Here is a 17559-nt window from a genome sequence, read left to right as displayed (position 1 = left end):
AAATGCATCCAAATCTCTTTAATTCTACCTCTTTCCCTAATTATGGATATCTTAAATATTAAATTTGTTGTTAATGATTGTTAAACTTTATACTTTCCTAAAATTTAAGTATAATAAAATTTAGGTTAAATTACTCTTTTAGTCATTTCATTTGTTAATTAGTTTCAAAATAGTCGTTCAATTATTCGTTGTCTCAATTTCATACTCATGTTTTATAAAGTGACTTAATTTAGTCCTCTTCGTCTAAATTGAACAAACACCATTCACAAGTATTAGGGAGGCAAATTGAACTGATATGTGTCAAACTTGTTAAGAGGGGTGCAATTGACGCGGCATCAATTATAAAAAGTTCTTTTTCTAGTGAGTCATGAAACCCTAAATGTTGGATAGGTTCAAAATTGAGAAGGTTTTCTTTTCCCTTTGTTTTGTTGCTCTTGTGAAATCCTGTAAGCATATCGCGAGTTTGTGGTGTTGTGAGGCATGTCCCAAGTTAACTCCTGTAGTTCTTGCACATGTTCGGGCAATGCAAATGGTGGTTTCCCCTATGCTGGTGGTGGGTGGAAAGGGTTGGGTGTAACTCCAATTTGCTAGTGTGGAAAGGTTATTTTCATGAGAATTGTCAGAACAACTAGAATGCTAGGAAGAAATTTTGTGGTTGCCCAAATTTCAAGGTTAGATCCATGAATGTTGTTGCAGATTTTTTTTTAATTATTGAATGTAATTATTGTTTATTGGTTTTTTTTTCTTCGTTTGATGAACAAAGAGGATATCAAGAACCTGTTAGGTGTAATTTTTTCAAGTGGTGTGGAGAAGATGATATTGACGAAAGGGATGGTGTTATCTTCAAGCAGAGGAGGAAGATTTGTAGTTTAGAGAAGTAATAAGTTGTATGAGAAATGGGTGAAGCGTTTAATAGGAGTTGTTTGTGTTGTTGTACTTAATATAATCTTAGTTTCAATGTTGATGAAAAGTCCCTAAATTGTTGTGAAAGTTGTATTTGGTAAGTTGTGCAACGTTGTATTTTGTTTTCATGTGATATATAAAGTTACAAAATCATTGTGTTTTGTATTGGTTAACATTGCATACATCCTTTCTGTGTATAAAGCACCCCCACCAAGGGTTATGACTCATTTAACTGAATATTTTATGGCAGAAATTTTATATAGTAAAAGTGGGTTTTCTGTAAAGTGAATTTGTTAAGAGGTTAGGACAAGGACATATTTGGGCTACACTTTTGTTTTGATAAAAAAAAACAATTGAATTAAAAGCCCACGCCCCTTCCCCCCGCCCCCTTTCAATAATTTCAAAGCCTTATAACAAATTTTATGACTCAAATTAAAGTTGAATGAATATGACAGTGGTATCCACTTTGTTGTAATAAGTCCTACATTTCACGTCACACATAGTTCTTGCTAATTATATGGGACCCTCTTTCTATTTATCCCATTGCTTTTAAACCAGTAAAACTAAGTACATCAGTATATATGGGTTAATATGCTTACACCAATAAAACATTGAAAGCAAATAATATGTTCCATATAATCCATTCCTGTTTCAAAATAAATTCAACAGGTGCACTCTTAGTTCAAAGGGTCCACATCAAGTGCAAAATCCAAAACTAAATCCAAAATAACATCAAGTGTAAATCCAAAACTAAATCATAACAGATGGCCAAAGTACTAGCTCAAGTGTAAATGTCCATAAACTAAATACATCAGATGTTGCAACCAAATGCAAAATACATTAATTTTCACAGTTTCCAAACACGCCCCTCCTATGTTGAAGTTTTTGCCTGATGTTGGGTATACCACGTGATGGGGGACGTTGTGGTTGAATTGCTAGTGCAAGGGGATATGTTGGAACTGGTGGAATTACTATTGTAGGGGAATGTGTTGGAACTGGTGGAATTGAGTCTTAGGTACTAATTGGTTCATTTGAAGTTGAAGCTTGTGTAGAAATGACGCTTGGTGGCAGATTTTCACCTACATCACAACTTGATGGTTGGGTTGGAGGCACAAATTGTTCATGTGACAGACTTTGCCCTTGATCAAAACTTAGTGGCACATTTTCACCTTGTGGAACATGTGGGGAAGTGCTTCTATTGTGTCCTAGTTGTTTACAGATGGCACATTTCTTCCTCACCCCTCCTCTTCTAACCTGGGTCTCATCTTTCTTTAATTTAGAAGCTTGAAGTCTTCTTTTCTTTTTTATGTATTCCAGGTAATATACGCTTTAGTGGAGGCAGCACATCAGGGAATGGAGTAATCTCCCACACACGTTGGCTGTTCACAAGATATATTATCAAGCAATCTATTTCTTCGTATGACGACTTGGTAAACTAGTGTGCTATATATTGTTCTACACTCAGATTCAAGAAGTTCATTGCAGTAAGAAAGTGACAACAGGGCATGCTAGTAATACTCCATTTTCTGCAGTTGGATTCCATGCTATCCACATTAACCACAAACTTCTCACCAATAGTAGATACGTGTCTGACCTCAAAAATCTTTTTCGCTGACCAACTATTTTCATAAAAAGGGCACAAAATCATAAAGCAGTTCAAGATTTAGTATACAAAATATAAAACAAACAATCAATAGTACCTTGGAACCCAATATTTTGTTAACTGCATCTCTTTGTTTAGTTTGTTGCGAATTTTAAGGCATATTGAACATTGAAATAAACTTATCTTCAACCTATTACTTGTCCATCTCTTATCATGCACAACCTTATGTCCTCAAGCATTGTAACTATTGGCTTACTCCTTGCATCCACTAGCACGCTATTGAAGGCTTTTGACATGTTAACTAGTGTGTCACATTTCATAGTGGTATTGAACCTTGATCTTGACCAATACCTTTTTCAGTTTGCGGCACGTATCAAAATATTGATATAACAAATGAAAATATACATAAACTTAAGTAACAATCAAATACTTGCCTTGGAGGAATAACTATTATATGTTTGAATGCATTCTCGTTCACTTCTTTGATCTCTAACATAACCTTTTTCCCAAGCTTGTGGATGTGTGCAGTAAGCAGCCCTCCACATTAAACGTTTCAGAATCTTCCCTAGAAATTTCTTCCTGAAATTCTCATACAAGTGGCGCATACAAAACCTTTGATCAACTCTTGGAATGAGTTCATTTAAAGTTGGTAGGAGACCCTAACAAAAAAAAATTAAATGTTGGCAGAACTTAACTGAATTACATACAGTTCATATAACTAAAAAAAAAAATTGTTTACCTTTTGCTAGTCTGATACAAAAGTGCATGAGGCACAACTGCATACACTATAGGCAACATTTGATCATTGGCATCTCTTGCCATAACTGTCAACAACTCACCACCAAATTTCCCCTTTAACAAACATCCATCTAATCCTATTATAGATCTACATGATACAAAGTTGTCCTTGCATGCTTTTAAACAAACATAAAATCTTTGGAATATTTTTGAACCATCATGATCTTTAACCTTTATTTTAATTGTTGAACCAGGATTTGATCTACATAACTCATGAGCATAATCATATATGCGTTTGTATTGCTCTGTAAAGGAACCATCAATCTTGTTTGCAACCATTGATCTTGCTTGAAAAGACATTGAGTGAGATATATAAATGTTCCACTTCTTTAAGCCTTTTTCTATAATCTACATGGCCTTCACAATAGGATTTTCTCTAACTGTGTTCTCTATTCTCCCAATTAACGACTTTGCATTGATTATACGATTATTAAACTATCTATAGTAGGTATGTTCATCAACAATCTTTCTCAACTGTCAAGTTTTAAGAATAGGTACAAAAGCACAACAAGCAACCCAGAAACATTTTCCTATTGCACCCAAACATTTCCACCTTACTTTTTTTTTTCATTCTTCTCAAATTTTAAATTTCTCCCGCTATGCAATCCATATGTTCTTATGGATTCCATAAATTCTTCCTTATTAATGAAATATGTCCCAACTTCCCATTCATATTCAGCCATAATTTTGGGCATACAAAAAGTGGGAAACTTTCCACATCTCTCTTCCTCACCACTATCAAAATCATTGTCTTCATTACTTACCAATTCATCTAATTCTCATTCATTATCAGAGAGACCTCTAGCATGTTTCTTGATTACATTAATTTTTTCATCGTGATTAATATTTTTCCTCGAACTGGTGGAAGTCCGACATGATCCACCAACACCTAGTTCACAATCTATATTGACATCAATTAAACAATCACTATCTTCATCTATGTAATCAATGGAATAACCATCCTTAACCTCAACCTCTTCCACATTTTGGTCTTCACCCCCCTCATTATGTGTCTTAGACTGAACCTAATCATCAACCTCACGAATCTTAGGCTAGACATGTTCTTCAACCTCACCCTGAACATGGACCTCTCCCTCAACCTCACCACTTTCTAGACCTGTTCTGCACCATCACACTGCACCTGAACCTCTACCTCACCAAATTCAGCTTAGAGTTGTTCTTCAACAACTTCAGCCTCAATGGCATTCTCCACACCATTTACTACTTCAACATTATCCTCAACTGAACAATATTCCAACATATGTACCAGCTCTGCTTCACAAATCAAGTGAATCATAAATATATGGACTTCACTATGTCGCTTCGCGATGTTAACCATATGGAGTGCAGCAACGTCATCATAGAAATGTTGCAACCTTTCCTCCAACACTACACAACCTCCAATAAAATAGCACAGGTCTTTCACATCAATATAACACCTCAAAGTAAGACCATTTGTCTTGGTCACACGACAAATGCTTGTTTGGCCATTAACATATTTAACTCCACCCTCATTTCCGAGGTGCCCCCATGGTGGATAACCACTTCAAACTTCTCATCGTCCATAAAAAAATGTGACTATAGATATAAACCTATGAAATGTCCAGATACCCACAACGACATACCTTTATTACAAAGAATACCACCGACACACCAGCAGAAAACATTAAACCCCATTTCGAAGGGGACCACAAATTACACACACTAATTTGGAAATGGTGGGACAACACAGCTTTGCCACGACTCAACTTAGTAAAACAAATATTAAACATAAAACGATATAGAAGCATCGAAATGAAAAACAAACCCAACTACATAGTCCAACCAAACCCCCTAAAAACCAGCTTCAGTGGAAAATCAAAAAATCCTAAAACCTAGTTTGTAAAATTAGAAGAAAAATTCACATGGATTGTTGAACGCCTTCGATCACAATGAAGACAATCACTCCAATGCAGTGCCTAGTGATCCCAATCATAGTCGCAATCCTTGAAATTGATTGTCAGGTGATCCCAATTCCACGATGAAGAACCCAATTCCCTTCTTAGCTGGTGATCTTAAACATAAGCACATGGTTACGGGCCACGTAATTAAAATTGATACACAGTTAAAGAGCCATGTCATTGTTCCGTTATGAATTTTAACATTGTTAACTTTGAGGACTATATTTAGTCACTTTAAAAAACATGAGGACCAAATTCAGACAACAAATAATTGGAGGACCATTTTGAAACTACTAAACAAATAAGAGGACTAAAAGAGTAATTTAACCTAAAATTTGATTAAAAGAATAAGATAGATACAATTCTTTTAAATTAACGAATGACCAGATGAGACGAAGTATGAGAAAAGTGTGAAAATAAGTGGCCAATCTCACCCGCTATTTATAGTAATTGGGGCCCAACTTTTGTGTGATCTCAATCGTGTAATTTCATCGCATCCAAGCATCAAACAATCTACAATGCATGACAGTTCAAATTCCGTTACAGGCATGGAAGTCAAAATGTCTTTGTGCCAACTTTTCAAATACTCAATGCGAGCGGTAACACCCCAGTTGAGCACCCTGAGCTGTCATTTCGTTTTTGCATAAAACCTTGCTTAAGGCCTGGGGGCTTGTGTAATGTATGGGTTGGTCGGTCATAATAAGGCCAACCAACAAAGTAAATGAGAGTCGTGCGACATACTCTCTCGTTGTTGCCACTAGTTGGATTGCCCACATGATTCCACCTTAGTCGTTTATACGATTTATGTGATGCATCGAGTCGAGCGATGCATCGCGCATCATGTGAATCCCTCTCACTTGCCGCCAATTGGACTAAGCACAGGATTTCACCTGATTCCTTTATGCATTTTATGAGTTGGGCAGAACAACCAACCGAGCGGCACAACAAAGAATTAGTTAGTAATTTAATTAACATAAACAGGTCAATAATTAATATTAAATGATGATTGGGCCATGATTAACCCGACCCTAATCACGAGGCCATGACAAAACCTATAAATAGAAGTCAAAGGTATGGTTGTTGGAACTTTTGTGTCGCATTAATTGCAACATGTATTACTTTAACCAAACAGCTCTACAATAACTTTAGCATTAGAGCACCTTTGACTGGTACACCCTAATCGGTTGACAAACAGGAACACCGAACAAAGAGCTGGACAGGAGACTTGAAGAGCTTGAAAGTTGTTTAAGTAGAAGTTTGATCCCTACACCCGAAACAGAAAAAATATGCGTGTCCACATAGAAAGTCTTTTACTTTATTACAAAATTATCATTGTTCTCACTTTTTATCCCAATTTTATGTATAATCGACATAGAAAGTTTGTTACTTATTACGAAATTGTCATTGCATCAGCTTTCTCTACCAGTTCTAGTGATAATCAACACAGAAAGTCTTATAATATTTACAATTTTGCCACTGCATCACTTACTATATTGGATGTTAGCATAATTAGTCATCATAAAAAGCTATTTTTGCATTAGTGAGAAGAATAATAAAAATAATAGGTTTATAAGATATATGATTTGATAAGAAAAAAATAATAAAAAGGAAAAATCTATATAATATAAGTGTAGGCATATATATATATATATATATATATATATATATCAACCATTGTTCATTACAATTGACGAGTTAGTTGCTGGTGTTGAAATCAAGCCACCATTGCTGTTTCCAAAGTTAACAGGTCCACCCTCAAATTAAAAAGATAAAAGGGAAAAATAAGTGTGTAATAGTTCAGAGAAAAATTAAGATGTATGTGTAATATAGTTCATTTAGGGTTAATTGTTATTTTTGAGGTCAAGCCACGGATGCTGTCCCGAATACCAACTCAGCTCATGACCATCAACAAGTACGTCCGAGTTAGAAAGTGACACTTTGGCTGCCTTTTATTGTTTGGAATATTACAGTTCACGGGCTAGTGGCTATTTCTAAAGTCAACAAGGACTCCATTTAGAAAGTGACACCATTTTTATATTGTTTTGTTTGGAATATTATATCTTAAAAATAATTTATAAACCCCAAAAAAAGTGTATGAACACTTAATATATACACCCAGAAAAGAATAAAAATAATATGTTTATAGAATATATAATATAATTAGAAAAATGTAAAAGAAAAGAATTATATAATAGGTGTAGAAAAAATTAAGATGTATATATATCATTATTCTTTACAATTGACGAGTTAGTTGTTGGTGTTGAGGTCAAAGCCACCAATGCTAACAAGTCCAACCTCCAATCAAAAAGTGACACCTTGGTTGTTATTTGGAATATTATAATTGAAAAATGATTTGTAGACCCAAGGAAAAGTCTATCGTACTTCATAACTATTTAGAGGGAGAATAAAATTGATGTGTGATATACATGTGATGTGTGATATACATGTGATGTGATAAGAGAAGAAAGAAAAAATTAAAAAGTCAAGCCACCGATTCTGTCCTGAATACCAACCATTTCAACTCCTCATCTACGACAGCTCATTAGATTGGGTTTCTCAGACAATATGTAGAATTGTGTTAAACAATGCAAACCAACTTTGTGAATTAAAATGGCATTAACTTCTTCTACTCTGAGATATTTGACTTCATTCCTTTGCGTGTGTATGTTTTGTGTTAATGCAGTCACCTACAAAGAAATTTTGCAAATAGGACAGCCACTGGGAACCTCAGACTCGGTTGTTTCTAATAGCTTACTGAATCAGATAGGAGTGCCAAAGTGAAGAAGGAAGTCAAATTGCCTTTATTCAGTTTCGAGAGTGTTGCAGCTGCAACTAATAATTTCTCAGATGCAAATAAACTTGGTGAGGGTGGCTTTGGACCCGTTTACAAGGCATGCTCAAAAACTCTTCTTAACAATTTTTTTAGTGCAAATAATCTATCCTCTCAATATAAACAGTTTTCACGATGTCGTTCAATCGCAAGTGATATATATGATGTTGGGTTCTAAATAATAAAAAGCAGAACACAAAAAAAAATTTAAAGAAACCACTTTTTTTCATGCTAAATATTCATTGAGACCACGTATCTTTGTAGTTACTACGCCATATATGTGATTTTTACAAAAGATAAGAAAATACAGGGTACATTATTCAATGGGGATGAGGTTGCCGTGAAAAGATTATCACGGAGATCTGGTCAAGGATGGGAAGAGTTGAGAAATGAAGCCTTGTTAATTGCAAAACTCCAACACAACAATCTTGTTAGACTTCTTGGTTGCTGCATTGATCGAAATGAAAAGATGCTGATTTATGAATTTATGCCTAATAAAAGCTTGGATCTTTTCCTTTTTGGTTTGTATCCTACAGTCTCTGAACTCTCTTAAATATGATCCCATTTGCTAAACTTAAACTTTGGTCGTGACATCTTTAATGATGTATAGCAGATGCAACGAAGAAACGGATGCTAGATTGGGGAACAAGAGTGAAAATAATCGGTGGGATTGCCCAAGGAATTCTTTATCTTCATCAGTATTCCAGGTTCAGAATCATTCACCGAGATCTAAAAGCTAGCACCATATTGTTGAACAACAATATGAATCCCAAAATATCAGATTTTGGAATGGCAAAAATATTTGGTCAGAATGAACTTCAAGCAAATACAAACCGAGTAGTTGGAACATAGTAAGTCAATTAACCACAACCAGTGATTTTCTTCAAATGATCAACAATCTACTAACTAATCTAGCTTATACTCAGTGGTTACATGGCTCCTGAATATACTATAGAAGGTCTTTTCTCAGTAAAATCGGACGTGTTTAGTTTTGGTGTCCTTTTGTTGGAGATTGTAAGTGGCAAGAAGAATACTGGCTTTTATCAAACGAGATCCTTCAATCTTCTTGGATATGTGAGTTTCTCGATTTCATCCATTTATTCTTAATTTGCATGTTCACATTCAAATTGATTTCATTATTTGTTCATGTTTTAAGCCTTTTTTACAAAGTGTTTTGGGAGGATACCATAAACCAACATTGATTGTTCCTTTCAGATACTTTAAAATTCTTTTTGCAACTTTTAGGTATGACTCCTTTGGATTTGCTTGGAACCTTGCACATAAGTACACATTAAACTGGATATTTGGCCTATTTGTTGAAAGATAGAACAAAGAACCAATCAACCCTCTGTATTTGGTTGAATCCACTGGTTGGCCAGCCTCATGTGCATCCATAAGACAATTTGTAGCAATTGGAGTGACAACTTCCTTGCAATCCTCCATTTTGAACTTTTTCAACAAGTCAAAAGAGTATTTTGATTGGCTTAAAACTGTTCCATGCTTGAGTTGCTTGACTTGCAGCCCTAGAAATTAGGTAAGCTCACCCATCATGGACATCTCAAATTCTTCCTGCATAGCTGCAACAAACTCTTCACACAAGATGTTATTATTGAAATAAAGATGATATCATCAACATACACTTGAATAAGTATTACATCACTTTCATGTTTTCTAATGAAGAGTGTTTTATCTACTACATCTCTAGCATAGCCTTTTGATAAAAGAAAGTTGTTTAGCCTTCCATACCACTGTCGTGGTGCTTGTTTCAAAACATACAAGGTCTTTTTCAATTTGAAAACATGGTTAGGATAGAGATGATCCTCAAAGCTAGAAGGTTGTGATACATACACTTCTTCATTTAAGAATTCATTCAAGAATGCACTTTTCACATCCATTTGATGCAATTTAAAGTTACACATGCAAGCATATGCTAAGAGTAATCTAACAACTTCTAGCCTAGCTATAGGTGCATATGTTTGATCAAAATCAATGTCTTCTCTTGATTATACCCTTTAGCAACTAGTCTAGCTTTGTTTCTTACTATATTACCATCTTCATCCATTTTGTTTCTAAAAACCCATTTAGTTCCAATTATATTTATGTCATCACTTTTAGGAACTAGAAACCACACATCATTTCTTGTGAATTGATTGAGTTCATCTTTCATAGCAACAATCCAATTATTACCATTTAAAGCATCATTCACAGTTTTAGGTTCAATTTGAGATACAAAAGCAACATGTTCACAAAATACAAGTCTGCGTCTAGTGGATACTCCCTGTTTAATATCACCAATAATGTTGTCCTTTGATAGTCCTTTAGGCTCGATCAAATCCTTAGGTAAGTTGTTGTTTGTAGCTTTTTCAGTCGGTTGTTTTTTCTTTTCAGTCGATTGATTTTCTACAATAGAATGCTTTTCTGTAACAAAATTATTTTCCTATAGTAGATCATCTTCATTTGCGTTCTTTGACAATTGATCTTGCAACTTTGGGTTAGTTTCATCAAATACAACATGCATGGACTCTTGAATAGTCATTAGTCTTTTGTTATAAACCCTATATGCATGGCTTTGTATATCATAACCTAGAAAACACCTTCATCCGCTTTGGCATCAAATACTTTTAGGTGGCTTAAAACATGCCTTCTCCCTTTGTTGTTATCTTCATAGGTCACAAATCCTTTCTTCTTCAACTCCAACTTAGCAAATTTGGTCTTGTCACCTATCATATGTCTCGAACAACCACTATCAAGGTACCACAAATCTTTCTTATCACTTTTTATGACCTGCAAAACAAATTTGTATTGCTTGGTACCCTTTGATATGTTTGGTCCATCATGGTTACACCTTTCTAGATCCTTTTGGGATCCATTTCATAACCCTTTTAGGAACATCATACTTTCTAGCATAGCAATTCTTAATAACATGACCTTTCTTCATACAATAGTTGCAGGAAATGAATGACATATCATTTGGCTTATTTTTTGAAAAGAAACTAGAGAACTTCTTGGTTTTGTTTTTGAAAGTAGGATTGTAACCAAGTCCAACTTTCCCAAACACACAATTTTGAGAACCAATAACAGCTTCTACGTTTGCTTCCCCTCTTGTGAACTTAGCACAGGTTTTCAAAAGGTATTTCACTTGATTTTTTAAAAGTTTGCAGTTTTCACAAGGTTTTTCAACCGGCTGATTTCCAGAACAATCGATTGAATTACTACAAATAATTTCCAAATGCTCAAAATCAATTTTTAAATCGACTATTTCTTTTTCCATTTGACTGACTCTGTTTTCCAACTAGTTGTTTAAGCCTTTCAATCAATTACTTAACATAGAAATCTTGTTAGCCTCATTATATAACTCTTCAAAATCATGCAACAATTGATTATAGTCATTTTTGTCTAGAGAATTTACTTGACTTGGTGAGGATGATTCAAAACCAGCCATTAGGCACAAATTAGCTTCCTCACTCTAATCTTGTGAAGAGCTACTTGTTGAATCATCATTGTCCTCCTATGCTATATATGCACATCTCTCCTTTGGTTTCTTCTCTTTTTTCCAGTCAAAACTATTCTCCTTTTCTTTGTTAACATTTGGACATTCAATCTTGATATGTCCTTACTTTCCACAATTATAACAAATGAAATTAGAAGAATTTGACTCATTTCGTTTGGAAGTGTACCTCTTGAAATTACCTTTGCTACCTTTCTCTTTTAAATACTTTCCAAACGTTTTGGTAGGAAGATTCAAGTTATCACTATCACTTGATTTAACCACCTCATCCTCAGGCTCATCATTCTTCTTGGTGCTAGTCTTCAAAGTTATGTTCCTTACCTTTTTCTCACTAGACTCTAGCTCATTTAGCCTTTGCATCTCAATTTCATGCTCCCTTAGCTTGCCAAACAATGCAGTTGTAGTCAATGTAGATAGGTCTCTTGTTTTTGAGATAGTTGTGACCTTTTGTTGTCAAGATCTATCAAGACACTTCAACACCTTTATATTTAACTCCTCTTTGTCAAATTCCTTACCCAAGCCTATGAGATGGTTGACTATGTGAGTGAATCTCTTTTGTACTTCCACTATAGACTCCCCTTGTAGCATCTTGAATAGCTCATACTCTTGAATCAAGGCATGTTTCCTTGCTCTCTTCACGTCATTAGTTCCTTCATGAGTTACTTCAAGCACCTCCTGCATTTCCTTGGAACTCTTGCTTTGGGAAACATGAAAAAACTCATCCATGTTTAGAGATGACGTAAAGATATTCTTAGCATTGCAATCATATTGAGCTCTTATACTCTCTTCCTCTGTCCATTGAGTCCAAGGCTTATCAACTTGCACATTTGCAACAATATAATTAGGAGTGTAGGGTCCATTTATGATTGCATCCCATATCCCTTGATCTATTGATTCAATAAAGATTTTTATCCTAATTTTCCAAAATTGGTAATTAATACCAATAGACATAAGGGGTTTATGAATAGAGGCACCTTAAGCAAATGGGAGCTTGTTTTCAGCCATTTTAAGTAGTTCAAAAACATATTTAGGATCTTACTTAAGCAAATTTCAAGTACCTAGCTCTAGATACCAATTGTAAGTTTTGAAATGGTTGAAATGCCAAGAAGGGGAGGGGGGTTGAATTGGCTATTTAAAAAATAAGGTGACTTTTAAAATTCTAAAATAGTTTTTAATTGAATTAAATCAACCACCAAGTGTGGATGCAAACACTCATGGATTAATAACTTTCAATTGATCAAAAACAAAGTTAGCTGATTGATTTCATTGAACATATACAGACAGAACCAGTACTAATAGAAATAGTCGATTACAACACAAAAACAATCGACTTAAAAACTAGTAAAAGTGTAGAAATGTGAATTCGTGATTTAAAGCAAGATCAATGTGAAAAATCAGTCAAGATAGGTTTCAATGAGTTATACAAACATGATCAATGCTGCACATAACACCAAATCTCACAAGAATGTTAAAAAGATGGTTTAGATCACAATTCTCTAAACTTTAAATTGAAATGCAAGAGAGAAGGGTAAGAGAGAAGAGTAATGCATAAGATTTTTATACTGATTCACTCAAACCTGAGCTACATCTAGTTAGTCAAGGCAACTTGAACCTGACATTGCATTATTTCAAAAGATTTACAAAGTTTACACCCTTACACTCTTAAAATATGCAAAAACACACACAAAGACTATTGAATAGAGATCGCAAATAAACCCGCCCCCGTGGGTATTGCCCGAACCCGTCCCCGTTTTGACAAGGAATCCCCGCATTGACTGGGTATGGGTATGGGTATGGGGAATCCCCGACTTTTTTCATTGGGTATGGGGATGGAGATGAGGATGTACATATCCTCGCCATAGTACCCGTCATCGCCATATCTCTGTTCCGTTTAAATTATTAAAATATTCACAATTAATTAAGTAACCCTATATATATATATATATATATATATATATATATATATATATATATATATATATATATATATATATATATATATATATATATACTTTCTATTTTTTTTTTCTAATTATTTTGTTTGTCATGAAACTCATTTGCATCTCTAATATATTTTTCATCTTATCATAACCTTTATGTAATTATGTTAAAGTAATGTATGTCAATTAAAAAAATTTATGTCTCACATTTGAATATTTATATTATTTTTTAATATTTTTATTTATTGTATATTTTTCTTTCACATGAGAATATTTAATACTCCCAATTTAAGAATTTAATAACATAAACATTTCATTTAATAGATAATATAAAAAAAATATCTTTACTTATTATTAATAATTTTTGTTTCATTTGAATAACTCTTTTGTTTCACTAAAACAATTTTCGTTATTTCTCAACCATTGAGTATATATGTTGATATTTGAAAAGTTTTCTTAGATCTTTAAGGTATTCTTCATCTTATCATACTCTTAATTATACATTTGTTTTCCTTTGTGAGATTTCTTTCAATAGTCTCTCAAATTATTTCTAAGACACACATTTGTTAATTTTTTTAATATTTTTATTTGTTGCTTATTTTCATCATGTAGAATATTATTTTGATATATTTTATCTAATTATTTTTTATTTTCTAACTCATTATCAATCATACTATAATCTTTTCACTATAATTGTATAAATAACTTTTATTTACTCTAATATAAAAAATTTATGTAATTTCCTTGAATATTTTTACCATTCAACATACACTACAAAAAACATGTAAATAGCGAAAGTTAATTTTGTATTTTGCATCGTTTTTAACTGTCATATTTTACTGGAGCGACGATTTCCAAAAATGTCGTAATTCTTGCCGTTACAAAGTATAATATGACGATTTTAGATGAACCGCCGCAACAACCGTCATTTTATACTATGTAATACAATGACATTTTGAAGAGGTAAATAATGTAACTTATAACTAACGTAATATTTTTACTAAAATACAAATTTAATAAAAAAAATGATGCTTAGAACTGACATCATCATCATTATATTATAACATTTTTAATTATCACTGTTATAATTAATTCTCAAATAAATTATGTCATTATCAAGTGTTTTAATTTAATATTTAATTATTTATTATGTTTCAGCAGCATTTATATTTTCATAATTCAATAAAATTAATTTTTGATGATAATTTAAAGTATATAAAAAATTATAACACTAAAAATAGAAATTAACAAACAAATTGGATACTAATGTAAAGTATATCTTACTAATAAATGGATAAACCTCATTCTTAATTTATGTAAATGTAAATGTAAAAAAAAAACACATCAAATCTCTTGATAAAGTGATCTTCATAAAGCTTAAAGCTTCTAAACTCTTGAAAGACGTTCGAAATCAACTTGAAGGACATATTACTAAGGAGCAAGTAATTGACACATGAAGGCTCCATCTTAATCTAATGCTTTCTTCAAAAGGTAGAGGAAGTTCCTTGGAGTAACTTTCCGAAAGTTTAACGTAAAAAACAATGCTCATTCCTTCACCATCAGTTTCTCCTAAAAAAGTGTACCAAGATATAGTGAACCTAAATTCTACAAAACAAAAAAGTATAAGAATATGCAGTAACAATTTTATATATTTCTCTATTGTTGAAATACAATATTAATGAAAAAGTTTAATGTAGTGAGATGTACACTTTCAATTAAATCCACATAAGATGTACCCTTAGTTCAAGCTTAAGCTCTGTTGCATTCCTTAGTACCTCATTTATATGTATACAAGTTCTTAACTAAAATATTGAAACCATGTGAAAAAAGAAGAAGAAGAAATGAAGCAATAAATAACAATAAATCCATACTTACAAAATAACAACCTGTAAGATTGTTTATACTTGAAGGGATGAGAAATGTTCCAACCCATGGAAATGCTTTGACTAGTCTTGGATTTTTTATTGGATTCGAAGAAACCTCCTAAAAGGTGTTGCATTAAGCAAAGACACTTTTACTAAATGAGGCTTACAAGCTGCAAAATACAATGTAACCAATTCTGTTAGTGAGTTTCCACGAAATAGAGAAGTATATGAAACATTTAAATAATGATTGTTCACGACTTTCTTATTAGCAATCTAGCATATGAACCAAATTTTTGAAACAAAATAATTTAATGGTAGTGGTAATATTTTTATTGTCATGGCAGTATTGGTGCGACCTCATAACAACTTTGGATATTGGAGGATGACCAAATGATGCATCCTCAAGCGCAAGAAATATCACAACAATAATGCAAATAGTGTCTCGATAAAACAAACTAGACTCAAATAGCTAAAAAAAAGGAATATTAACAAACAATTCATGTGTGAATGATCACAACTCGTTTCTTTCTCTCCTTCTTCATACTTCTTCAATTTACCACTTTTGCATCTTCTTTTAACGAAAATCTAATTTAGAAGAATAGAAGAAGTATGTGATTATAGATAAAGAAGAAGAAAAAAAAAACAAAACCCCATAAAAGAGGAATAAAGAGATAGAGAGACAGGAACCTCCAAATTGCGGGCGCTCCTCAGCATTGGCTTTACAGGTGTGGTTGAGTTGCTTCTCTTCCAAAGGAGTCCTCCAAAGTCATACTTCTCACGATCTCCATCACAATGCACCGCCCATCTATCTCACTTTGTTCCTTTGATTCCAAATCACGTTTTGTAGTGATAATCTATGAAAACCCCAAATCAATAACCAAATTTTCAAGAGTAAAACTCTAAATGGTTTCCCACTTTTCTCAACAATGAAACCCTAAATATATTCTCGTTCCCCACCATTCTACTACAAAATAAAAAGGAAAGATGAAAACTACCTACAATTCACGCTCAACAGAGAGGAAGGCGCAATGAAGCTAAACTTTGGAGATGAACATAGAAGTTGAATGATAGTGTTGGAGAGATTTCATATACCTAAAACTGGAAGAGGAATTGCGCTTGTGCATGGGCGAAGAAGAGGAAGGTGTGTGTTGCGTGGAAGAAGATAGGGCGACAACCTTAGTGATAAGCGACATTGTGTCTGCCTTGGTACTGGTGTACACTATGCAGGCTGAAGATGAAAATGGAAAAAAACCTTTGAGTGTTGTCTTTTGGAGAAGATGAAGGTAATGAATATAGGGTTTGGTCTAATTCAATGTTTAGTAGAAGGGGGAAAATGAAATTTTGGAACAAGAGTAAGAGTGGAGGGCCAAAAGATTGAAGTTTGGATTTAAAATTTAGGGGATAGTAAAATTTGTTTATAATATTTATTTAAAATATGACAACTAAAATCGTCGTATGTTGAATGTAAAATATGACGGTTCAAAAGATGATAGTTATCGTCATATTTTATATGTAAAATATGACAGTTCAAAAATTATCGTATTATTATGTAAAAAGTGACGATTTTAAATAACTGTCATATTAAAATCGTCACAATTTACACAATTTTTTGTAGTGATATATTGGAGTTCAAAAGATACAAGATCTAAGTCAAAATTTTATTATTATGTTTATTATTTGTTCTTTGCGTCATTTTGATCAAGTGATATATTATAACTTTTATTAGTGTATAAAAAAGAGATTCATTAGAATTTAAAAAATTGAAGTTAATAAACATTTAAAATATATTTTAATTTGAATATTTGTTTTTCTTTTATATTTTTTCAAAATATTTTTAAATTTTATCAACTAGGTTTTATTAATGTTTGCAAATTTAATAAATGTTTTGGTTCTCATGAAATTTTATTTGGTATTCTAATCTAAAATGTAAACAATTATAATTTATTTAAAAGTATTTGATATCGAAGAAACAATCATCCTCCTAATATTGAATATTTGATAATATTGTGTTGCCTTTACCGTAATTTTTATTGTTTTATAAAAATTAATTAAAATTAATATTGAAGTAGTAAAACGGGTATGGGTATGGGTACGAGATTATACCCGTTACCCGGTGGGGATGAGGATGAGACAAAAGTTTAATACCCATTAGGTTTGGGTTTGGGGATGAGG

At 33.0% G+C, this 17559-nt stretch overlaps 1 protein-coding gene across 1 annotated transcript; it reads left to right on the top strand.

The window, feature by feature from the left end:
* The first annotated feature begins 5324 nt into the window (after window positions 1–5324).
* On the top strand, window positions 5325–9325 carry LOC146880975 (G-type lectin S-receptor-like serine/threonine-protein kinase At1g67520). Its single transcript, XM_085669195.1, has 6 exons — window positions 5325–5387; window positions 7995–8135; window positions 8385–8595; window positions 8688–8925; window positions 9001–9148; window positions 9320–9325. Exons 1-6 carry the CDS (start codon window positions 5325–5327, stop codon window positions 9323–9325), a joined length of 807 nt encoding a protein of 268 aa, XP_085525321.1.
* Window positions 9326–17559: the final 8234 nt, after the last annotated feature.

Source organism: Vigna unguiculata, chromosome 11, assembly GCF_037176805.1.
Source record: "Vigna unguiculata cultivar grain cowpea cultivar isolate G323 ecotype 2 chromosome 11, ASM3717680v1, whole genome shotgun sequence".
NCBI classification, from domain to species: Eukaryota; Viridiplantae; Streptophyta; class Magnoliopsida; order Fabales; family Fabaceae; genus Vigna; species Vigna unguiculata.
The sequence above is the reverse complement of the archived record's forward strand: the minus strand, read 5'-3'. Positions and strand labels throughout refer to the sequence as shown.

What these genes read in the sequence shown, in the direction of transcription:
- LOC146880975 (XM_085669195.1), top strand. Translation starts at nt 5,325, where the DNA reads ATGAAGAACCCAATTCCCTTCTTAGCTGGTGATCTTAAACATAAGCAC. An exon ending in AGCACATGGTTACGGGCCAC is followed by an intron (nt 5,388 to 7,994) that starts GTAATTAAAATT and finishes TGTTTCTAATAG; the next exon opens with CTTACTGAATCAGATAGGAG. An exon ending in AACCGAGTAGTTGGAACATA is followed by an intron (nt 8,926 to 9,000) that starts GTAAGTCAATTA and finishes GCTTATACTCAG; the next exon opens with TGGTTACATGGCTCCTGAAT.